Genomic DNA, 25,299 nt, shown 5'->3' on the forward strand with positions numbered 1-25,299 from the left:
GTGCAAAGGCTGCTGAAAAAGTTTATTTCGGTATGCATGTTCAAATCACTTCTAGGGATGATGTCCTCTGCCATTCCCCAAGTGCCGTTTTGCAGTCTCATAATGCAGCCTTTACAGGAAGAGTTAAACAAACAATGGACCCAAATGCAGAGGTCTTTTGGAGATATACTCTGGATCACTCCGAACATGACAGCGGCTCTACCTTGGTGGACAAAAGATGGTAAGCTGTCGACGGGACTAATATTCCTACCTCAGATACCTGAATTCATTATTACCATAGATGCTTCCCTAGAGAGAAGGGGCACACACCTACAGGACTTAAGAATAAGTGGGAAATGGTCTCCCCAACAAATGAAAATCCATATAAATTTGCTAGAACTCCAAGCCATTTCACTAAGTCTCCAGGCATTTTCGCCAAGGATAAAAGTCTCGTCAGTGTTGATCCACATAGACAACACTATATAAACAAACAAGGGGGCACAAGATCTCTGACTCTGTCGCAGTAAGCGCAAGAAATCTGAAAATGGGCACTGCAACAGCAAATAACAAGCGTGGAACACCTTCCAGGGACAAGCAGTGTTCTGGTAGGTACATTGAGCAGAAGCTGATTGGAATGGGAACTCAACCAGAGATTTTCAGACAAGATCTTCCATCGATGGGGCAAGCTGACAATAGATCTTTTTGCCATGCAAGAGAATAGAAAATGTCAATTTTCCCCAGGTTGACATCCACAATAGGGTAGTGGGGGAACGCCTTTTTCGATGAGATGGTCAGGGATCTTTGCCTATACTTTTCCACTGGTACCCTTCATTCCAAGACTTATCAGCAAAATGAAGAGGGAACCGTGCCAAATAATACTGATTGCTCCAAGATGGCCCAGACAGCACTGTTTCACAGAGCTGTTGCTCCTATTGAAAGGACTCTCATCCATCTGAAACCTCTACCTAACAGTGAACCACAACCAGGTACTTCATCTGGAAACAACCTCCTTAAACTTATCGGGTGGGCTTCTGAATACAGAGTTTGCGTGCATGAGCATCCCTCAAGACTGTAGTGAAATTCTTGCAAAAGCCAGAGCTGATACCACTAATAAGCCGTATAAACTGAAATGGAAGCGTTTCTGTTTATGGCGCCAGAAATCAAATATTCATCCTATCTCGGCACTGCCAGTGCAAATTCCCACATCTCTTTTTTTTGGCAAAGTCGGGTTTGATCCATGCTTCCATTATGGTGCATTCAGCAGTAATCTCAAGAAATAGAAGTTAGCCTGGTTCATCGTCTCTGTAGTCTAATAGGGTGATTAAACATCTTTGTAAATGCCTTTTCAGACTCTCTCCTCAAATTAAGGTTAAATTAATGCTCCTCCTCCATCTTGGCAGCGCAACACATCTTGCGCAATTGATGAAGGCAACATTCAAATCTGTGAAGTTTTTAACATGGAAAATAGCAATTGTTGTTGGCCCATACATTACCAAGGATAGTTATCAGGATGCAAGCCTTCACAATTAAATAATATTTTCTAAAGTTCAAGGAAAATTGTGTGGTTCTCAAAACCAATTCTAGAATAATACCCATAGGATTTGCATCTAAACAAGCCTATTGTCCTGACGACGTTCTTTACAAATCCACAAACAGCAGCATTCTCCTATCTTGACGACTGGCTGCTGAAGGCGATCTTGCCCCTGGCTGTCGTCTCCCACCTCCAGACTATAGTGGACCTCTTGCATTAGCTGGGGTTCACTATCAATATGCCAAAGGCACATCTGACTCCCTCTCGGACGCTCCCTTTCATCAGAGCTGTTCTGTATATTCAGGAAATGATACTGATGTTTCAACCTTGGTCCTGGGTTTCGGTGAGACGGACTCTGGGGCTGATGGGCCTCACAGTCCCCTGCATCCTGCTAGTGACACATGCCAGGCTCTGCAGTGGGACCTGAAGTTCCAGTGGGCACAGCATCTGAAAAATCTCTCCGTCATGGTCTCCAGATTTCTGAGGGAACTGCAAAGGACCTGCAGTGGTGGCTAACGAACCATGATTGAATCAGAAGCAGACCCCTCTCCCTTCCCCAACCAGATCTCACAGTAGTGACAGATGCATCACTCCTGGGATGTGGTGTCTATCTGGGAGAGGCGGAGTTCAGAGGACTCTGGTCTCCGGCGGAATCCAAACTCCACATCTATATGCTGGAGCTATGTGCAGCCAGACTGCCATTGAAAGCCTTTCTACCATCCATCAATGGAAGGCTAGTGCAGGTGTTCACGGACAACACCACTGCCATGTGGTACTGCAACAAACAGGATGGGGTTGTGGACCCATTGTCAAGAGGCCCGGTCTCTCTGGACATGGATGAAATAACAGGGCTTATCCCTGATGGAGCAACATCTTGCAGGCTCCCTGAACGCCAGGGCAACAAAACTCCGCTGTCGATGCCTAGCGGTTCCCGAATTGCGTCTTCATCCAGAGGTGGCACAAGGACTCTTTCAGCAGTGGGGAGAGCCTCTGCTGAAAACGCGCTAGGTCGGCAGTTTTGCACGCTGGCGTTTCCAAGGCGGCTCTCGCTTGGAGATGCTTTTTGCCTTGACTGGAGCTCAAGCCTCCTAAACGCCTTTCTGCCCATACAAGTCCTGCCCAGAGTTATCAAGCTCTGAAACGACCGGGCCCAAGTTATCCTTGTGGCTCTGGACTGGGCAAGAAGAGTCTGATACCCTAGCTTCTGAACATGAGCATCAATCCTCTGATCAGGCTGCCCCTTTGGGAGGATCGTCTGTCACAGCAGCAGGAGAGGGTCCTCCACCCAAACCGAATAACTCTTTGCCTTCTTGCATGGAGATTGAGCTGCGGCAGTTGATAGCTTCCACCTTCCTCCCAAAGTTTGTAATGTTATTCTGGCAGCCATGCGTCCCTCCACCAAGACCGTATACGCCTAGTGACAGAAACTGTTTGTATCACATTGTACAGAAAAGTCTGTTGATCCTTTTTCCGCCTCCCTTTCTTATAATTTTACTTTTTATTTTGACCCTTGTCCAGTCTGCCTGACAAATCCTCCTTATTTAAATCTCCCATTGTAAATGGATTTCTAAAATGTGTTGTATATAGGTTTCTACCTTCCCCTTTTATTATGCCTCAGTAGGACCTTAATTTGGTTCTCACATTCTGATGTGTGCTCCCTTCAAGCAGTCACACAATTGTTCCCTCAGGCTGCTCTCCATCAAAACAGCCTTTCTTGTGGCAGTTACATTGTCCCGGACGGTGAGTGAGTTTCAGGCTTTATCATCCAAGCCTCCCTTCCTACCCCTTCCTGACACACTTGTGCTTCACACTAAGGCCTCCTTCCTGCCAAAAGTGGTAACATCATTTAATGTGCCCACTTTCTACGTTCCTCCACATCCCTCTAAAGAAGAGGAGCAACTCTAACATCTGGACCCAAAAAGAGCATTGTTTTACTATGCTAACCACACACTAGAGTTCCGGGTGAACGACCAACTCTTCGTGGGGTATGTTGGTGAAAAGAAAGGTCGGGTGGTGCAGAAACGGACCATCTCTCCATGGGTCATTCTCTGCATCAAGATCTGCTACACACTGACTCCTGAAGGCTTATGAGCTCATTCCACCAGAGCTAAGGTTACACCCACTATGTTAGCCCTTGGAGTTCCAGTCCAGGGCATCATTCAAGTAGCAACATGGGCGTCCCTGGACACGTTTACGAAGCATTACTGCCTGGACAGTCAGGTCTGCAGGGGCGGGCATCCCTGCAGGTCTTCTTACTCTAATTTGTCCTCAGACCGACCTCCAGGTATGTTATTGCCTCGATATCTATTCAGAGTTAAGTAATCTATCTATCTCGTAGAGACGATATCTAGTTGCAGATTCTTTACCGATCCACTCATCCTCCTCGCTCTGCGGACAGATGTTTAGGGTTTGGACACACCAGTGTCAGTGCACTTAATGACTCCTCGCTTCTGGCATGTAAAGTCGTGAAAAGTAACTGATGTCAACAACTCAAACTGGCGCCTATATAGGTGACATGGATGTCACCTCCAGTGCGGGCGATCCCACGTGGAGCTTACTGATGCTACCTACCAGCGTGCAGGGGTACGGCTCACCAAAAATCTTCCAGATTCAGTCTCACGCCTGGGGAAATTCAAAGTTAAGGAATCTGCAGCTAGATATAGTCTCTACTAGATAAGGCGTTACCGAAGATAAGTAACATGTTCGATTAGGCAAGAGGTGTGGGATATGCATAAGCAAATGGTTTCAAATTGTGTGATCGTACCTGTTGAGGCTTCTAAGTGACTGTCCCCTGTTGTATTAAAAGAGAGAAACAGAAAGGAGTTTCAGATTCTGCTGGGACCTTGCACTCCATAAATAAAAATATTGTTCTGATGGAGATTTCCAACTGCAGATTCCTCACTTTATGAATGATCCTAAGGCATCAGACTGGATCCTGAAACCTTTTGAACAGTTCTCCTGTACTATGGATATACAGACACCATCCATGCTTGCTGTCAGTTTGGTGTTATCGTTCCCTTTAGATGCAGATCTGGAGCTTCTCCCTGGTCCCATTTTTTGTGTGTAAATTTCACCAGTGTGCAAAACCAAAGGCTTCAAACCTTGCTGGGAAACCTGTAAACAGATGTCCATCTTGATGATCAATAGGCTGCAAATCATCCAGAATGTGGCAGCCCGTTTGTTACTGAGTGTACCTAGATCCCAGTCCACTCTTCCAGCACTTCCCACCCTGCACTGGCTGCCGATAGGTAAAAGAGTCCAATTCAACATGTAATGCATAGCACACTGTGCTAAACATAATGAGGGGCCGGTTAGCGGTCTAGTGGCTGGGAGGCAGACGGGCTGAGGGTTACATAAGGAGGATGTCTACCCGGAAGCGCAGCGGACGAGCGCAACGGGCGCGCCGAAGTGTCGCCAAAGTCGAGCCCGTCTGCGCCCGTCCGCGGCCGACTGCGGGCTGGGGCGACAACCCCTGCTCCCGGAGGTAAGATCTATTGGGATAGGGAGCAGCTCCTTAGCCTTCACCCGGAGACCATCTGCTCCCGCAGGCACGGCATGTCAAGTGAGGACGAGGAATGTGGCCAATGCCGCTATCGCTTCACTACCACGGCGACAACAACTAGGGAACATGCCGCGCTGTTATGCGGACTTCTCAACGTGCGTTCATTGCGGAAGCATAGACTCGACATATTCGAGTTGCTCACGGAGAGAAAATTCGATTTGTTGTTCCTCACGGAAACGTGGCTAGACCAGTTTTCCGACTCAGAGGCCATCGAAGCCATGCCTGCGAACTATTCCATAGTCAGGCAGGATAGACCTGTGGGGAATGGAGGGGGAATAGCAATCCTTTTCAAGAAGAGCCTGGAATGCTCATTGGAGTCCACCCCGGTCGCGGAGAGCGAAACCGGAGCTTTCACCCTTCAATTGATTGGGGGGATGGCTATAAAAGGCTTGCTTATATACAGGCCGCCGGGGTCCTGTACCAAATTTAGGGAGAGTCTGCTTGAAAATGTCACCGAGGCAGCGCTACGCAGAGACAAATTTCTCTTATTGGGAGACCTGAACATGCACTTTAATAGTTCAGAGGATAAAGGAGCAGAAGAGCTCGGCAGGGACATTCAAGCCCTGCAGCTTGAACTCAAGCTCTCAACTCCTACGCATCGCCTAGGTCATCTGCTGGACCCGGTATTTGCGAACTGGGAAGGGGTTCAGGTCTCCAAAGTGGAGCCGATCCCCTGGACAGATCACTTTTTGGTGGTATTTGCTATTAATAGCACCATACCCACAAAACATAGTCAGGCACCCCTGAACTATCTAAGAAGGAAGTGGGTCAAATTCTCCTTGGAGGCTTTTAATGAAGCATTGACAAGGGAAGGCCAGCCTGGAGGTGAGGACATTGAATCTGCCGTTCGCAATTTAAACGGGCGGATTACAGACGCGCTAGATCAGACAGCTCCACTCTGCCACACATCCGCGGCCGGCCGCAAAGAAAGATCTGCTCCTTGGTTTAATGGAGAGTTGCGGCGGACTAAGGCAGATTGTAAGCGTGCTGAACGAGCATGGAGAGTATCGTATGATACTCAGGCCAGGGAAAGGTTCCTAGAAAAGAGGCGTCTGCATCATAGACTGATTAAAAAGTCAAAGGCGTCCTTTTACGCAGGGCAAATTTTAGGGGCGAAAAATTCAGCTAAAGAGCTCTTCGGCATCTACAAGTCACTGACTACTATTGACTTGTCTGCAGATCCGAAGAACTGTTCGATCGAAACGTGCGATCGCATCGCCAACTACTTTTCCACCAAAGTCGAGAAAATGTATTCGACCTTTCCCACCCTTCCTTCCATGGGGACTGAGCTTGAAGTAACATCAGATGGCATGGAGAGTTCGGGGCTCCTCACAAATTTTATCACTCCTCCTCCGGAGGAGCTAGTCAGAACGTGTCTTTCAGTAAAATCTGGCTCCCCTTTGGACCCGGTGTCTCCCAAGCGGTTGGGGGACAGTCTGGGAGTTTTGGAGCCTTATATAAGGCACGTTCTGGATATCTCTTAAGTCAGGAATGCTTCCCGCAGGGTGGAAACAAGCGGTCGTGCTCCCCCTCCGAAACAAAGCTCACATTGGTTTTGAGGTGTTGGAAAATCTGAGACCTATCTCCCTGCTACCCTTCCTGTCCAAAGTGGCTGAGAAGGTAGTAAACACTCAAATCATGAGTTATGTTGAGGAGGGGGGCTTGTTACATGACACGCAGTTTGGCTTCAGACCGCGTCACTCCACTGAGTCCGCCCTTCTAATGGCAACAGAACATCTGAGGAAGGGTGTAGACGAGGGGCATACTATGGCCTTAATCCTGCTTGACCTCAGTGCGGCGTTCGACACTGTAGCACACTCTACCTTGCTACAGTGTCTGAGCAAAGGTGGCATTGCTGGTACCGCGCTGAGGTGGATTCGGGCATTCCTGACGGGAAGGAGTTTCCAGGTGAGACAGGGTGATTGTTACTCAAGTGGGGTACCTCTGGGCCAGGGCGTGCCTCAGGGCTCGTCCCTGAGCCCGACCCTGTTTAACCTGTACGTGGCTCCTGTGGCATCCATTGTGGAGAGTTATGGCCTCCAATTGGTATCATATGCAGATGATACGCAACTGGCCATCTCCCTGTCGCACGCGCCCTGTCTTGCTGCCGATGAATTCCGTTCGTGCATGAAAGAGCTTGCCGACTGGATGGCCATGAATTGTTTAAAGCTCAACGGCAGCAAGACAGAGGTGCTGGTGGTAGGGAGAGCCCAGTCGGCCTGGTCATCGGCCTGGTGGCCATCCTGTCTTGGGCCAACCCCCACCCCCTGTCGGGAGGTAAAAAACCTGGGCGTCTGGTTTGACGCGGGTCTCACTTTCGGGCCCCAGATTAACCGTGTGGTCGGAATATGCTTTGGGATCCTGAAAAGATTGAGGAAAGTCCTGGACTTATTGCCGGTGGAAGCTCGTCAAACCTTGGTACATGCTCTGGTTACCGCAAGGATGGACTATGCGAACCTGCTGTATCTGGGAGCGCCGAGTAAAAGTGTTGGGCGTCTCCAAGTGCTGCAGAATGCGGCAGCACGCTTGGTCCTTAGGTTGCCCAAAAGAGCACCTTCGAAGCAGGCTTTGCAAAAACTACACTGGCTGCCTGTGAGGAGCAGAGTTGAGTACAAAGCCCTCTGCACCTGCCATCGGATCTTGAATGGCAGGGCACCGCGACCTCTGCAGAGCTTGATCAAAGCGTATGAACCTGCTAGAGCACTTAGATCCGCGGGCGGGGGACTGCTGTCGACCCTCAAGGTGAAGAAGGCTCGCTTGGGTGGCAGATCTTTCAGGCACCTAGCACCTTACCATTGGAATAAACTTCCAGTGGCTCTTTGCTTGGAACCAGTAGAATCCAGGTTCAGAGCTAAATTAAAAACCCATCTCTTTGTCTGATAAGCAGGCCCACGTTGGCAGGCCTATTTCTCTGTTGAGGCCCCCTCATTGGTAGCGCGGGGACACGCCGGTGTGCGTAACTCAGCGCTTTACAAATGCCCCTATTATTATTATTATTATTATAATTCAAGCCCACAGATTCTTCAGCATTTTATAATACCTTACAAGGTAAGCAAAGAACTGTGGTCAACCAAGCTAGGCCTTCTCACTGTTCAAAGGATCAAGAGCTAGAAGTGGTGGTTGGTCCTTGGCCCCCAAACTATGGAACTCTCTGCCAGTCAGTCTTCGATTTGATATAAATCTTTCCAGTTTCAGAAAGCAATTGAAGCCTATTTGTTCAAAATGTAATGGAGATGGTTTCAGCAGGGATCGCTAGCTCTGGGAAGCCTAATTTGGGTAGCCATGTGCTTAACAAATGCTGCTAATAGTAATAATTATGTCTTTGAAGGCCCTCACAAAGTTTGTGTGCCTAAGGTCCGATCACAGCTTCAAGGCATGCATTGATTCCACCCAGATAACAGGTCATACGAGACCATGAGGATAAACTTTACACCGCAAAACTGAAGAAGCCTACACCTCCAAACTCCAAAAGCCTCCTCGCTGCAACTGGTCCAATTCAAAAGTAGGGTCCCAAAGTAGTTTCCACAGCAGATCATCATTGCTGTCGAAATCTTTGGGTAAGTTGAAGAAAAAAAAAATCCAAACAGGAAACGGCTCACTCCGACCAGTCTCCTACTCCAGAAAGGATGTAACCATGCCTCCTGGTCTCACTTCCGATCTCCATCTGAGCCATTTCAGACTTTAATCCTAATGCACCCTGAGTTTCCAGATCCATTGGCAACAATGCAGCAAGTAGAAGCCTTTGTGGGGGCTATTTTGCATATATTTGGTACTAGATCAGTCTCCCTCTTGCATGCCTTCCTGAGTCAGGAATTTGCAGGGGCTTCCAGTTGGAGTTTCACGGTCCGGTCCACTCTTTGCAGTGAGTGTCTTTTGGACCCGTATCTTGTCTAGCACCAACTCTGGTACCTGTATCGGTTCTGGCACCGTTCACTTTGTCAGTTCTGCTCATAGCGATATCGATGCCGGAAGAGGATGTACAGCTTATAGCGCTTTCTTACTCAAAGCTGAAGCTGCCACAACCTCGAACGATGTCACACCCAGTGCAACTGGTACACAGCCACTTTGCAAACCCTTTGTTTCAGTTACCTTGCCATTGCCACACACCAGGACACAGACCTTCTACTATCTTTTTGGCACAGCTTAAAATAACAATATGACTGGGACACTTATGTTCCCCAATATGAGAGAAACTGGTTTGAGGAGCTTCTGGATACCAATGAGCTTTACACCTCACTTAATACTGGCCTTGTCTCTCCCCCAGGTCCTGCCACAGAGGGAAGCACCTTTATTTGCTGTTGTGATGCCATGGACAGCTGAAGTGCTGGATTTACAATTGGCAACCATGGAAGTGAAAACTGATGTACTGATGGAAGCTTAGCAACCTGGCCCGGCTCCCACAGTCATTATTTTCCATTCAGCGAAGCGCTTACTGACACTCTTGTGAGCACCTGGGCTACCCCCTGTTAAGGGTTCCCTGTTAATAGTTTGCTTAGCACCCTCACCTTGCCCCTGACGACCATGCCTTCTTAAAACAGCACCTGACTCCAGAAATACTGGCGGTACAAGCTTCCAACAGCAGAGTGAAGCTCAATGCATTCTCTACCACTCCACCAGATTATTAGTCAAAAAGAATAGACCTATTTACCAAGCGGATTTTTTCTTCTGTGAGCCTTGCTCTAAGATCAGTAAATGCCATCTGTCTCCTTAGCCATTACTCCCATGCCCTTTGGGACACCATGGCTCACGTTTTTCCAGACAACCTTGTGACATCCCTTGCTATTCAGGACAGCCACAATGTGGTTAGATTTGCGATAAGATGAGGACTGCATACAGCTAATTGCTTGGGATGTGCAATGGATAACAGTGTGGCCCTATGGCTCCATGACTAATGTACACAGGCAGCGGTGGCTGCTGCTAGTCTGAGGTTGTGGAGGGGGCAGCAGGGGGGGGAATGCCTTACCTTTTCCTGCCAGCTGCTGCGTTCTTCTGCTCCACCACTGTGCCTCGCGGCTCCTCTGCTCCCTGCACTGCAGTCCTCATGAGCACAGGCTCCCCACGCAATCCCATTGCTTCTCTCATGCTTTTACTCACAGCATGTAAGAAGGCCTAGGATTGGGCAGAGCGGGCCGGGTTAACTCTCCAGCAGGGACTGGCAGCCTGTGCCCCTGAGCACTGTAGATATCTCCAAGAACAGCCTGGAGATATTGAAGTATGCATGTCGGTTTGGTAGTCCTAAGACACTGAAACAGACTTTCAGTGCCTACCACGCCTCCTCCCCCCTACTGTTGACGCTGCCTCAAGGCCCTGCCCCACCCTAGACTACGTGACACTGGAAATGAAAAATATAATGACAATAACATAGTTTTATTGTCAATTTATTTTTCTTCTTTCTGCTGCATTTCAGCAGTGGGGTGACGCTCCTCTGCCACAGCAGAGGAGCCGCCCCAGTCTACAGGCTTCTCTGGGGATGTCTAGGAATTTGTAATGGATTTACCATTGACAGCTCTCGCCTTCATGGTGATAAACAGTACTGTGACCTGAACCGTTTCAAAGAGCGCCGAGCAACGGCCTTTTTCTTATTTCTCTGCTCCCTCAATGTGATTCCATCAACAATTTTCACCCTCTCTATAGGTACAGTAGAGGTTTCACAATTTGTCAGTGCCAGGCTGCTCCTCCAGACCAATAGACTTTTCAGACCTATCGTAGCAATGGGATCGGTTCTCAGAGATGAGGACAGCAGGGAAAACATGCGGCTCAGTCCCTTCCCTCTTCAGCTGCCCCAGCCGGAAAACCACTTTAGTGTGTCCTTGCCATAGCCATCCTGTAGGTGGCAGGATCCTGTATTTCCTCCATGGGTGACGGCCATCAAAACAGACAAGTGGGTCCTCCAAATTGTCCACCCGGGCGATTCCTTTCAATTGCTTTCTACCGTGGCACACTTTTTCCGCCTTCAGGGCAGCTGACAGAGGACCATCGGTCTGTCTTAAGCCAGGAAGTGCAGGCCCTTTTGACCAAATTGTTCATAGAAAGGGTTCTGGCCTCAGAAGTAGGAAATGGATGTTACTCCCTCCACTTCCTTGTGACAAAGAAAGACAGAGGCCTTTGTCCTATTTTAAATATTTGCCCTCTGTCTCCCTTCCTGCATTAGGACAAATTCAAGATGTTCATGCTAGCCCATGTCCTGCTGCCCTAGACTCTGGCGATTGGATAGAGACATTGGACGTGCAGGATGCTTAATTTCACATGTCTATCCTGCAGTCTCACAGACACTACTTCCTGTTAACGGTTGGTCAGGAGCATTTTCTTTTTGCAGCGCTCTTGTTTGGCCTCTCCAGTGCCCCTCAGGGATTCATGAAGGTGGTGACGATGGCAGTGGTCATAGCACATTTTCGGAACTCAAGGGTACCAGTCTTCCACTACCTTGCCGAATGACTGTTGAAGGCAAGCTTGCCTTCGGCAGTCGTCACCCACCACCAGAAAGCGGTGAACCTCCAAACATTGTTGGGGTTCACTATCATTAAGCAGAAGTTACACCTGACTCCTTCATAGAAGTACTCTTTCATCTGATCTTTGTGGGTTTGTTCTGGCCCTTATCCCAGCTAGGACTTGCTTTGGGCACAGTTAAGGGCTATATATCAGCTCTCTCAGCTATCTTGCTGTTGCCGGATCAGCCTTTGTGATGACGTTTTTGAAAGGTTTGCAAAATGCCCTTTGTGATTCCCCAGTGGGACTTGAACTGAATCTTCATTTCCTTGAGGTGCACCCATTTTGAGCTGTTGCACAATTGTCCCTTGAGACTTCTGACATTAAAGACCGTCTTTTTCATTCAATCCTCCTTAAACTACCTTCTTTCCTGATAAGATGGTTCTGAGTTCCAGAGGTTCATTTCTGTTGAAAACAGGCACTCCTTTTCATATCTGCCAGGTTTTCAGCATTCTTTGCTCTGCCTCATCCCTCTAAGGAGGAAGAGAGACTTCAGCCTTTGGACCCTAAAAGAGCATTACGTTTCTGTATTCTTCATAACAAGGAACATTGAGTTAACAATCATCTCTTCGGGGTTTCTAGAGCAAAAAAGGGCAAAGCAGTGCAAAAACAGACCCTCTCCGGATGGATTTTCTCTGCATAAAGAGCTGATACCCACTGCCAAAGAAAAAGCCCCCAGTAGGCTTACAGGCTCTTTCCACTAGGGCTAAAGCTGCTTCCACTGAGTTGGCAGATGTCAAGGTCAGGCACATAGTGCCTGACCTTGAGATCTGTTAAGCAGCTACGTGGGTGTCAGTACTCAAGTTCACAAAGCACTACTGTCTTGAAAATTCTGTCATTTGAGACTGGTGTTTTGCCTAATCAATCCTTCAGCACTTTGTGGTATGAGCCAGTTCACAGAGCCATCACGTTGGGAGGTACTACTATGGTATTTATTCACAAGGTGAGGAATCTGCAGTTCGAAGTATCCATCAGAATAATTAGTTACTTACTTTCGGTAACTAACGTTCTAATGGATACTTTTTCTAATTCTAATAATAATAATAATACTGGATTTTATACAGCGCGAACAGCTACCTCTCGGGGAGGTGTCCCGGCGCTAGTAGAACAACAAGTAACCTGAGGCAAGAGAATAGGAGAGTTAACGTGGCTGGGTGAAAAGCCACGTCTTTAGCAGTTTCTTAAAGCAGGGTTCGGAGGGGGCCTGTTGTATTGCTTGTGGCAGGGAGTTCCACAAAGCAGCGACGTTAGCTGAGCAGGTCCGACCTCCTAGTCGTGCCTTTTTTGCCCGCGGAACGATCAGTTGGACACGGTCATTGGACCGTAGTACACGGCTTTGGGCGTATCTTGGAAGGCGGTTTTTCAGGTATTGTGGGCAGAAGCCATACAGAGATCTGAACGCAAGCGTCAGGGCTTTGAATTTTATTCTGTTGGCGACTGATAGCCAATGCAGGGTTCGGAGATGCGGAGAGACTGACTGCTTGAAAGGAATTCGCAGTAACAGTCTCGCAGCCGCATTTTGAACTACCTGGAGCTTGTGCGTCAGGTATTTTGGAAGGCCAAGGTATAAACCATTGGCATAGTCCAGCCGTGAGGTGACACTTGCGTGAACAACCGTTTTTCTACAGCTCTCCGGTAAGAGTCTAAGAATTTTCCGGAGGTTTCTCAGCTTGCTCATGCAGCATCCGGCCACTTGTTGAATATGGGATGTAAAGGACATGTTAACATCCCATCTCACTCCAAGATTTTTTGCCAAGTGACTGGGTGAAGGGGGCGGGCCCAACTCCGTCGGCCACCAGAGTTCAGGGGCGGGGGGTGGACCCTTGCCGAAGAAAATGACTTCGGTTTTATTAGCATTTAATTTTAATTTATTGGTGTTCATCCAGTGCGCAATGTCCCGGAGACAGCCTTTAAAATCAGAGAAGGAATCCTGCGACGTCTCCGAGTACGGAAATACCAACTGGGTATCGTCGGCATATGAAATTGCCTTGATACCCCAGTTGGCAATTAGCGTAAAGAGAGGGGCCAGGTAGATGTTGAACAAAAGGGGGCTGAGGGCCGATCCCTGCGGAACTCCACAACTGAGGGGTTTAGGTGTGGAAGAAATCGTCCCCAGTGCCATTTCCTCACCAACCTTACCCACCTCCCTGTTCTGTGAACTAGACACTTTTTCCATCTAAAAAGCGTCCCAATCTAGAGATCTGCATACTGGTTATGCCAATTTCGATGGGCTCTGAATCTGGTGGCATGGACAGCCTGAATAACAGCTGATGTCACCGTCCATGACTGGTGCTTATGAGGGGTTCTGCTTGTTCCTTCTGGAGAGGAAGGACTGTGCAGAGCTGCATGAGACCTGCTCTAAAATTTCCAAATCCAGTCTGATGATTGGGCACTATTCACAAGGTGAATAATCGGCAGTTCTGTAGAGTGTCCACCAGAATGATAGTTACCGACAGTAGCTTGTTCTTTAGTTTGATCCTCTTCTCATTGATTACTATTCGGCTGCACTACTAATCTTTCTGAATGTTCAGCTTCTTATGATCTAATGTACTGCCCTATTGCTGTGTAATGCTCCCTTTAAAAATAAAATCATGTTAGAAAATAATTAGGACTAAAATGTTTCCAAATAAGGACACTGATTGACTTTGCTTCAAGGTCTTAGCAATTACAGCTTATTAAAATGTTTGTGTATGGGAGGATGAAAAATAGTGGCAAGGAGTTCTGCAAAGAAAAAACACTTGCATACATTTATTTATGTGAATTTCTCAGCATTTAAGATTGCCCTGAACGAGTATCCTACTGTTCTCAAACTCTTTTCCTGGTCATAATCAAATGCCAAAAGACAGTAAAAGGACCATGTTAAGGGAATGGACATGGCGCATGGAGGGAATCTACCTACACTTACAGCAAGGTGTTAAGGAATGGAAAATGTGTAACTTCAGTAGCTGCTGTATACCCATTTTGCCTTCAAACAATGCTCTGTCAGATAAATACTCGGAAACCAGAGATTCATTAGTCATAACTCTGCTCCTGCAGATCAAATCCAGTGACCAAAAGAATAATTTGAAGTGGGTCCCATAGAGAAGAGGGGCAGGAAGCGATCCTGTCACTATCCAGTGACAACCCAATTTTAGTTAATGGCAAGTACGGCAGCAAAAAGGTTTAACTTTTCAGGGAACACTACTTGCATTTCTGAGCCCAACTATTATGATGGGGTATCGCACACAGCATTTGACAGTGTAATGGATGCAACCTTCAGAACTACAGTTGTAGACAAGTAACTCTAGCATTTCAATTCCTCAAGGAATTTACTGTTGAAGACAGCCAGAAAAAAAGTATCATGTAGGCCATGGTAAAGAATGAGTACTCCTGTATTAATTTAATTTATTTAAACATCATAATATATGTTTAGTGTTACTAGTTATCCGGTATCAGGATAAGTTATCGCGTTTAGGTATGTCTATGGTGTGTTAACGATTTTCTTGTTTGATTTTAGTAACATTTGGATTGAATATTACAGTCCTGGAAACTGCTTGCAAATTAAAGAGACTACCTCAGGTTTAATGAGACATGAACCGTCTCGAGTGGTGTGGGAAATGATTATCTCTTCTATATAGGAGAGTAGACGATGCCAAGTAAAATACGGTGCTTCCTCGTTGTGGTGGTAAAGACAAATATGCAGCCTCATTCTGAAGAATGCTCTACCTCTTTGCATGGTGCTGTTAAATTGATACCCTAGTATTCACAGACCTTCATTGAGTGGTTGTAATGCAAAACCACACATTTTGACCTTCCAGCACTAAACCATGCCCTGTCCAAATAAGAGATACCGGCAAATCTTCAAATAAAAAAAACATTAATTTTTTTATGGATCTAGGTTTCTCATCTCACTCACACATCCTAATTTGCAAGTGAACTAAACCATGTAATTAATCACACTGCCTAGCAATATTCTTTCAAAGATTTAAATAGGTGCCAAGGAATCTTCCTTGGAATCATCCATTCCTGTAATACTATTCCTCCTACCTTAGTTCAACTCTAAAAATATGACATTGTTTCTAAAAGTGATGTTTATGGTTTCTGGTCCAGAGCTCATGGTTGTGAAACACGTTTTTTGACTTTTTTGAAGGGATTTGATTGTTCCTGAATTGTACATAAGTTACGACTATGGACTACATTGGTACGCTTTTTAAGTATTACTCCTAGAATTAAAACAATACTGTGACTCAAACACTGTTTTACCTGTTTTCTTTTCCCTAGGATAATTGTCCAGCATGCAGCCAACTTCCCCAGAATATTCAGTTTCCACCATCTGCAAAATTGCAGGACGTCTTGGATTATTTAACAACAAATAATTCATTGTGAGTTTTTAAGACTTGCGCTATTCATTTCTGCTGTCAATGAATTGATCATAATTGCTTGGCCTTATGTTCCATCATCACAACAAGCGCTGTTATGCCTTGTTAATTGTGTTTTTACTGTGTGAGTCCTATCACGAATATTGAAATAAACGTTTAACTGCTAAAAAACAGCAAACTCTGGGAAATAGAAAAACTGCAGGGACCTGGCACTCAAATACTCTTTGGAACAGTCTTAAGTGTTTACTGTATCTAAGATAGTCGAGATGTGCCCTCATTCCCATAGTAAGTTCAAAACTTGAGTTCCAGAACGGTCACGTAATGTCAGAATGACCTTTTCCTTTTCTTGAGCCATTACATGATCAGCAAGTGTGTTAGAAACGTAATTATGAAGTGTTCTACCAGTTGGGTTGTATCTTCTCTTTACTTGCTCAAAGCACTGTATTTTAAATATTATTTTCACTTTGACTGGGAAAAATTCAGTTCACAGAGGGTACTCATATATGCTGTGGGCTTTACTTGCAGCATTATTAAGCCTTCCCTTGTCTGACCTATTTGCAAATGAACTGCAACTTTTGTTGGGACCCGAACATACAGAAATAATAATTATTAAATATACTGCTGTGTGCTAAGTAATAGCCATAAAGAAATCATGAGATACAAACAAATCGAAAAAATGTTTGTAGTAAAAATTACAAAAATTGGCATTAACATATAATATACAGTGATGATTACAAATGTGGTCCCAAAATGTTTAAATCATTCTAATAATTATATTTACCAAGAGAAAATGGTTAAAAAATTGTTCATGCATTCTTAATCAATAGAGAGGAAATATACTACCTGCATTTTCATAAGCCCCAAAATATCACACGATCATTGTGAACATGGAAGAAATAGTTAACATTGTTTATAATTCTATCAGGTAAAATACATTTACTAAATTACTCCTTAGAATGCTCAGCATTATATTATGGGAGCTAGTCTTAAATGAATCAATTTTTTTTGCATTTTCTTGTTTTAATTTGATGATACTAACAAGAAGTCCAAACTTTGTTAGTCTCTTAGTTGGAAATGAGGGCATTATTTTCATACTTCGTGACAAAAGATTGAATGTTACAACTTTGAGTCTCTGAAAAATAATTTTGGACGAGTTCAACCTGTCCTTTAAAGACACCATTTTGTTCCAGCACTAATTCACACGGCCAGCAATCCGAACTCCAGTCTGTGGTGAAATCCCTAGAACTTTTTAGAAAGTCACTTCTGGACCTTCGACAAACTCTGCACTGACATACCAAAGACTGGTTAAGGGTCAATAATTCCAAATAACATGGAAACATATCAACATGTTAATTCTAGATGAGAGGAGTGCTTAGCATGAAATGTCCAATGCAAATTTAAATCTTTGGGATTATTGTCACTTGGCTACAAGTAAAAGATGCAGTTGGCATTCTCCCTGCACACATGAAGTGTGTGAGCAAGAATGACTTACTGGCAAAGGGCAAGCCTTTGGTGTCACTGGCAGTCCTCATTTTTACTCCATATACTGTTGAAAGTTCTTGAGCTAATTGGCACAATACTATATGAGCAAAATGTTAATTCTTGTGTTACAAGTCACATTATCCAGATACAAAGTGTCCAATTCATTTGTACTTTAGCCACCACTTCATTTTCGTAAGTGTTCCTGCCCACTTGATCGTGGATATCATTACTGTATATATATATATATACACACACACAAAAGAAGTGTTCTAAACAGTCTCAAGATTCTGCCAAAGAGTCCATTTGCACATAAATATTGCTGCCAATTTATTATCCATGCAAGCTTATTATTTTCTGTAAATATATCACGGAAATGTTCGTAAAAGCTTAGTACTGCTCTGGAAATGCATCAAGGAAGTGTGATACTCATCTAGCAGATATTTCTTCACCTATGTAACAGTGATCGCTAACTTTTCCCCCAAATGAATTAGTTGATCATTTGTACCAATCTCCCCCAACTGTCACATTTGCTCGGTCTTCACTACGCAAAACACTGAGATTATTGCATTGAGCGCTGTTCTTCTGACATCTTTTACCAGTCTCTCCAAAAATGGACTAGTAAACCCTGATTTAAAAACCTCCATGTATGGTATACATAACCCTTGTCAACAACTGGCTGGTTACAGTCTTTCTTTCACATAGTGCTTCAGCCCAGCATTCATTATCACCAACTCCTACATTGGATCCAATCGTACTAATGCACCACTCAAGGAAAGAATGTCCAATGGAAGAAATGACGGATGGCAATTGGCTGTTGCTGACTCCGGCATCTGTGATTTCAGAAGTCAATCACTTAGGAGCATTTGACTCCATAGTGTTATAACAGTATTGATGGATGGCACATTGGGTTGTATTAAATCCTTTGTAGGGACATATTGCAAGGAAATGGTGGTCTGTAATTTTTTAGTATTCATCCTGCTGATATCTAGGCCTTATCTGTATCGCAAACCACATTTTATATTGTGGTCTGAAAAGTGCATGCGGTTCCATTGCAAGACTTTACTGTCACTCATATGCTTGGGACATGTATTCAACTGACTTCAGGATGGCTTTTCTGATAAATGTTTATCTTGCCTTAGTAAACTAAATTTGAGACTAGCGCTTAATTGGAGGTGGTTTGTAATTGTGTCCCTAATAACTTAATTGCTGGTATTAAAGCCTGTTTCCTGCCTTGGATTTTCAAACAATTTGTAGGTATCATGAACTAAACATTTAAAGCTTATGACATTTAATGAGTTTGAGGGGACTCAAATAACTGTAAAAGTTCCCGTTAGTGCCACACTAAATGGTTTCACCAATTTTATTTAATCTACTCGCTTTTCTCTTGCCCCCTTGATCGTCAAACTGGGGTGGAAAGGAGCCTAGTGTACATAAGATTTGACTATAGTAAGCCTTTATGCAAGAATCTCAAGTCTCTCATCAAGCATTGTGCCCCAAACAGCCATTCATGTTCAACAGTCAATACTTATTTGAAGTACAAATAAACTATTGGAGGTGTTTCAACATTTAGATAACTTTAAACCGCCATTACTGTCCAGGATGGCAGGCTCTCACCAGGTAGTTAGGAAACTTCTATTAAAACTCATATTTCATTCTCCACCTGTGGGTAGATAAGCGCCATTATTTGTATACTTTTCTGAGTGGGCTCATTCAGTCTCGGTACTGACGAAAATGTTATCAAGTTTGAGTGGATGTATGCAAGTGGGTCTTATCGGGTACTTTCCAGCTGCCCACTGGTGAGAATTCAGATCAAGCTACTTATGCTGAAAGGGTGCTGCAAAATACTGCATGGTGGGTTAAGGGGAAGCAGATATGCCTTCTCAACTGAAAGTTGTTAAGCTCTTAATCTTCTCTGTGTGCAGAACCCACTTTGTAAGGCCACTGAGTCCTATTTTGACCTTATTACCTGAAATTTCAGAAATTGTTCCTTTGTTTAAATTTGGTCAGCTTCCTGCTTCTATTTTAAACATAACTGACTGGTCTGTGCATTATTGCTGTTCATTGCCTGATTACGACAACCCGTAGCTAAAAAGATAGCTGATGTTGGCTTTTAAGAATTGACTGTCGTATATGGAATGAGTGGATGTGGAAATTCTGGTAAGCAGTGGCTACTTTTCTCTAAAACCGTGGTTGTGCATCGCAACCTCCCTGGTAGCCTTAGTCTTTTTTCTTTCTTAAAATCTACCTAATCTGTTTGAAATATAGGTGGTGTTTGTGTACTGATAGTGCCTCAAGCACCTGAAATCAAAGCAGGTCGGGTGACTAAATTGATAACTTCCAGTAGAAAACCTGTAAACGTAAAGGACCTATGACTAACCACTGGAATGGAAAGCAGAGCCAGAACCGATGTGCAATTGTGAATCTGAAGCATTAGTCTGAAGAAGGGAAATGTCAGACACCCATCACTACAGAATGTTGGTGAGAGCCAGCAAGGATGTAGGCATTGAATCCTCTACCTAGTCGATGAGAGTAGTAGGCTTCCTACTCTAGCAGTGCTTGCCAGGCTGCCATGATGAGATGTGTTCATTAAGTTGTTCCTTTGCTTGTAGTGTAATGTTGTTTCTTTCTTTCACTTTTTATTGATTCCCCTTGCAGTGGGACTACAATGTACAAAATATGCATCATTGATATGTGCTAAGATTATTTCAACATTATAGAGGTTACTAGAGCTCATGGAAGGTGTCCTAATAGAAATATTTGCACACTAGCTGTTTTCAATTGGAGTTTGTTGCTCTTAGGTACCCACTTATTTCTGATGAGATCTAGTGGTTAGCCTATGATGGTTATGTTTAGTTTAAGTAACTGTTTCATGTTTACACTTTGATTTATTTTTTTTACCTGTTTTATGCAATTTTCTCTCTGCATGTAGCCATGTTTATTTAGATCTCGTTCTTCTATTTATTCACATTCACTAGACAAATGAAGTCTCCAGCAATCACAGCAACCTTGGAAGGAAAGAACAAAACATTGTATTTACCTGTGAGTAATCTTTTTTTTTTCAAAACAAAATATTGTGAGTGTATGATATCTTTTGACTTCAGCTTACAAAAACTGCTTTTGTCTACAGACTGTAGCTTCAATTGAAGAACGGACGAGACCAAATCTCTCCAAGACATTGAAAGGTAAAATTTAAGTGAAACAAACACAAAGCTTTATGTCCGGAAGCATAAAATGGAGCAGTTTATATTTTTAAAATACTCTATTTAGGTTTTTTCATTCTTTTTTTTACATGTCTCGTGTCAAAGTTTGTGGTCTGTTGGAGGGGGTTATGTGTAAGACTTAAGTGGGTGGGACATTGTCAAGTGTGACTATAAGGTTTGGAAGTATGTATATACTCTGTGGTGACTTAGACAGTCTCATCTGGGTTTTATTAAAAAGTATTCCTTATATGACCTATCTCCGCATACACGCTAAAAATTGTTATACTCCAAGCAAACAACCACTGTCTTTAGCTAAAATTGGTACTTTACTGAAAGACTAGGACTACTCATAAAAGGACTAGGGTGCTGTGCAGAAAGTGTACATACATTTAAGGTATTGAGGCGAGTGGCTTAGAGCGAGGGCTAATGTGTTACTAGTACGTTGTATTAAGCCACAACTCTCATGCCCTTGCATGTTTCTCCTACAACTCATTGAAAACTGGAACATTTCTGGAGATGTATATTTGTTATGCAGCATCATCCAGGATGTTATTTTCTTTGTTTTTTTCCTTTGTGTTACATAGCTTTTAACTGATCTCATTTATGAACCAATGCGACTTTCATTCAATTTCAAAGTGTATAAGGTTTGAGATGTTCTATTGGCTGACCTTCACAGATCTGCATCTTAAGCATTTGGTACTTTATCAGCGCCTAATTTGTGTAGGGATAGCATGATTGCCTATTTGATGCCATCTGTCTTAGGACCATCACATAGCTTTACCGTCTCAGGAAAATGTTCACTTTGTTCTTGGGTGCCATGTGCCAGCAACTGGGAAGAGAGATCTGCATTAAGGTAGGCAAATGCTGTTGTTCAGTAAGAATGTAACAAGAAGGATACCCAACTTCAGCATTAGCCGACTTTCAGCTGAAATTGAGATGTTGCTTTAGCCAGGTAGTTTTCTGTTAACATAGTCAAAGCTCTATCGTTCGCCAAACCAATAGCTGCAAAGTTGTGGTCCTGTGTGTGCTGGACACCATAGACACTGAGCAAAAATAACTTGGCTGATAAAGTTTATATCATGGTAAGCTCATAATCTCTGATAAAAGGGTCCTCTATTTATTGGTCATTTGAGATTTTCTTGTCCGTGTTTTTGATGCCATTCAGGGCTGTTAACCGTTTTTAATACATTTGCAATGGCACTGTTCTGATGACTTTAGATGTATGTATTCTGTTTTCTCAGGATCATTTTATACCTCTTATGTAGTGCACACAAAACAATTCTTTTTGATTTACTTATAATCGCAAATTCCTTACCATGTAAATCTCCCCATGCAGAATGGATTTGGAAACTCTTTGCGATAGCTCCTGCCCACGTGCAGTGGTGCCATCAGTCACCTCTGTAACTCTATCCCTCCTGCAGACATGATGACATCCAGTGCATATAGGTGCCTACCCTCTGTGCTGGCATCAATTCTTCTTTTTCTGTGCCGTTCGATAGGGATCTAGACTATGCCACTATTGATTGCTGTATTTAATGAAATTTGTTGTCAAAACCGTTTGGCAGTGTACAGGGATGTAGCACATAAAACAACAGGATTTAAACTATGTTGCAAACAAATGTCAGTTACAGCTCAGACATGTCCGACTTTGGTATCTCCACACCAAACATGATTCCAAGTCCTGTGACAAATGGTCCAAGATACAGTTGGAAACCACCACAGTGCAGGAAGCGAAACTCAGCCACCGACCAGAAGAATTGGGGTCTGTCCCTTCTCAATGCCTCTCCTGTTCGTGTTGAAGTCGAGGGACACGTTGAAAAGGAACTACAAGAAAAATATACAAACCTTTTTCTATGTTCCAGTTCCAAGGGGAATTCACAGCCTACTTTCTAGAACCTGAGTCTGGCTTTCAACTCTGACTCGAACCAAGTAACAAATCTGGATCTGATAAGCCTGCAGTTCCCTGGGCCATCACCACCTGCAGCAAATTGCAGGTTTAATGCTGCAACTTTTCAAGCTAATCCTGGATCCATCTGGTAGGTCTGTAGGTCCAGTGGATGCCAGACCGCAGACCGGGTTTCCTCCAGTAGTCTCTCTTGGCACCGATTGACCCTGCATGAAGTCAGCCCAATTAGGTGCCGGATTGTACCCCAAGGTTTCCACCTAAAGCCTACACCGGCTGCCATTGGCTGCACCCACCGGCTGCCATTGGCAGCACCCATGGCTCCAGAAGCGTAGAATCTTACTCCGATCTAGGATCCACTTCCATTTTCAGGTTGGGCTACCCCTATGTCTTGTTACATAATCAATAAAACCCAACCTCCAGTTGATGAATACTTTCTTCTCGCTTGTTTAGCTTGGCATCAGTTCTAGCAAAGTTTGGACTACATTTTTAGCTTTGATTCTGATACTCTCCAAAACCTTGAGCTTGTTCTACATGATGAGAAGAAAGATTGCTTACTCCCACACCATTACACTGATGGCAGTTTATATACTGGCCTTTGCAACACCAGTAGTTTAGATACATCACTGAAATACAGACTAAATTCGGCCTTTGGGCTCCCACTGAGGGTAGTGCATCTTTCGCATAGTAGTTTGTAGGGATTCACAATTTTATACTACCCACTGTGGGAAAGAACAACTCTTCCTTGCAAGAGGACTTTCTATAGCGAATCCAGTTTCTAAATATTGTTCCCAACTTGAAAGAGGAACTGGGATAATTGAATTCGGTAGAGGAGGTCAAAAAGGCTATCCAATCACTACCGAACAATATAGTTCCTGGGCCAGATCGGTTCTTGAGTTCCTTTTACAAAGTCTTTGCTGATATTTTGTCGCCTTTCCTGGCGAATGTTTTTAGCTCATTTGCTGAAAAACAAATAGTCACACCAAGATTGATGGAGTTCATTCTTCACCTAATATTGAACCCCCCCCCCCACCCCGCAAAGACCTGTAGTCCTGTAGCTCACAAAGAACAATTGCCCTTTTAAATAGTGATGCCAAGATGTCCATCAGGATCCTGGCAGTCAGGATTAAAAACATATGGCCTACATTCATTTCACAACACCAAGCTGATTTTATTAGGGACAGACAGATTGATGACAATACCAGATGAGCACTTAAAGTAAATGATAAAGCAACTTAGAAGAACATTCAGTTACTCTCTCTCGCTAAATGCACAGAAGGTTTGTGATCAGTTTAATTGGGCATATCTTTAAGAAACTAGCATTGAAAATGCAATAGGTCTCGCCTTTGATTAAGTTAAAGCCATTTGCTTTGCTAATGGTATTGTACAGCAAAGCAAAGGGCTTTAACTTAATGAAAGGCGAGACCTATTGCTTTTTTAATGCTTGTTTAGTTATGCTTTGCATTATTGTGGGTGAAAGCTAACATATTTATTAGACATATTATAGAACTGCATTGACACCTGTGGTGTCACTCATACATACAAAACCGCCAACACACAGAGTCACTGACCGAGAAGACAGAGAGATACACAACACTAAAAGTGCTTCCGGCGAAGACATACGCCACTGATTCAGAATAGCAATATACTCTCAACATGAGAAGCAGTAGGCTGACCCAAGTATGTGTTGGGATTGTACAAAACGGCCTTTCAACAAGATCCAGCTGAAACGGTCGGCAGCGGGACCTCAAACAGGGATAACAACAGTGAATAACATGTAAAAGGGACTCGATGCTGCAGTCTGCAGTGTAATCTTTTCAGGGTAAGGCATGAAGTGAATTTTCGCATGCCAAAGAAATCTCCCACTATTCACACCCAAGCCCTGTACTATTCAAACATTAAGGCCCAGGCTCATCTCAAAGGTGCTCTTCATAGGCAACAGCAGAAAAGAGATTTCAGAGTAAGACACATGTGTGCCACTTCCCAGACTGCAAAGGGCGCAGGGGTCAAGGGCTGCGGGGGAGGGTGGAGGGGTTGTTAAAATATCAGTTATCCTGACTTGAAGGGAACTGGTTGTTTTGTCCAGAAATACATTTGAGCACACGTGCAGCACTTTACAAATCATGACTAATGACAGCGTATATACCTCGTCGATAGGCTAAATCATGTATAGTTTATATGCAACCACCCTTCTGAATGATAGGTACTCCTGCTTATTTCTGAAGACCTACACCTCTCCATTTCAATATTTTTTTCTTCTTTCTCCATCTTGAAAATATACAACGGCCAATACTTTGCAATGTGAATCACCCCCCCACCCACCGCCCCCCCCCTCTGACAATGCACACTGCAACCAACCCCCACCACCCAGATACCTCCTTTCTACTGCTTAGGTGTTAGGTCGGGGAACAAATGAACGAAAAATTGCCACTTTTTGGACAAATGCCCCATTGTCTTTTTTGAAAGTGCCGGGGTTTTTCGACAAGTTCAATTTGCCGTGTGCCCACTAAAGTCCCTCGCTTTTCATGTTTGAGTGCAGAGAACGTGTGCAAGTTCCTGTGAATAGGACTGCACTGTGTATTTGAACAACGCTTCACAGCAGTGGCGCGTCGGCGAGGAACTGAATTACTGCGTTGTGAAGCAGGGGCAAAAACCATTGGTGCCCTACAGTAGTGGGCTTCAGCCAGGGTTTTAAGTGGGCCGGTCCTGCTGATGCAGCGCCGGCAGTTCTAAAAAAGAAAAAAAAAACATGCCGAGACGGGTCCCTATCGGGCTTTCCGTTTTTGCCCTCACCGAAC

General features: G+C 44.3%; 1 protein-coding gene across 3 annotated transcripts in view; it reads left to right on the forward strand.

Annotated features, from left to right (window-relative positions):
- The window catches only part of LOC144782233 (NEDD8-activating enzyme E1 catalytic subunit), a 241,145-nt gene that overhangs the window by 129,554 nt on the left and 86,292 nt on the right, over positions 1–25,299 (forward strand). For all 3 annotated transcript variants that reach the window (XM_078661476.1, XM_078661474.1, XM_078661475.1), the window contains 3 exons: positions 15,819–15,919; positions 20,374–20,437; positions 20,526–20,580. In XM_078661476.1, the coding sequence (XP_078517602.1) occupies positions 15,819–15,919; positions 20,374–20,437; positions 20,526–20,580 (220 nt within the window). The remainder of the gene's footprint in view (positions 1–15,818; positions 15,920–20,373; positions 20,438–20,525; positions 20,581–25,299) is intronic.

Source organism: Lissotriton helveticus, chromosome 9 (assembly GCF_964261635.1).
Source record: "Lissotriton helveticus chromosome 9, aLisHel1.1, whole genome shotgun sequence".
NCBI classification, from domain to species: Eukaryota; Metazoa; Chordata; class Amphibia; order Caudata; family Salamandridae; genus Lissotriton; species Lissotriton helveticus.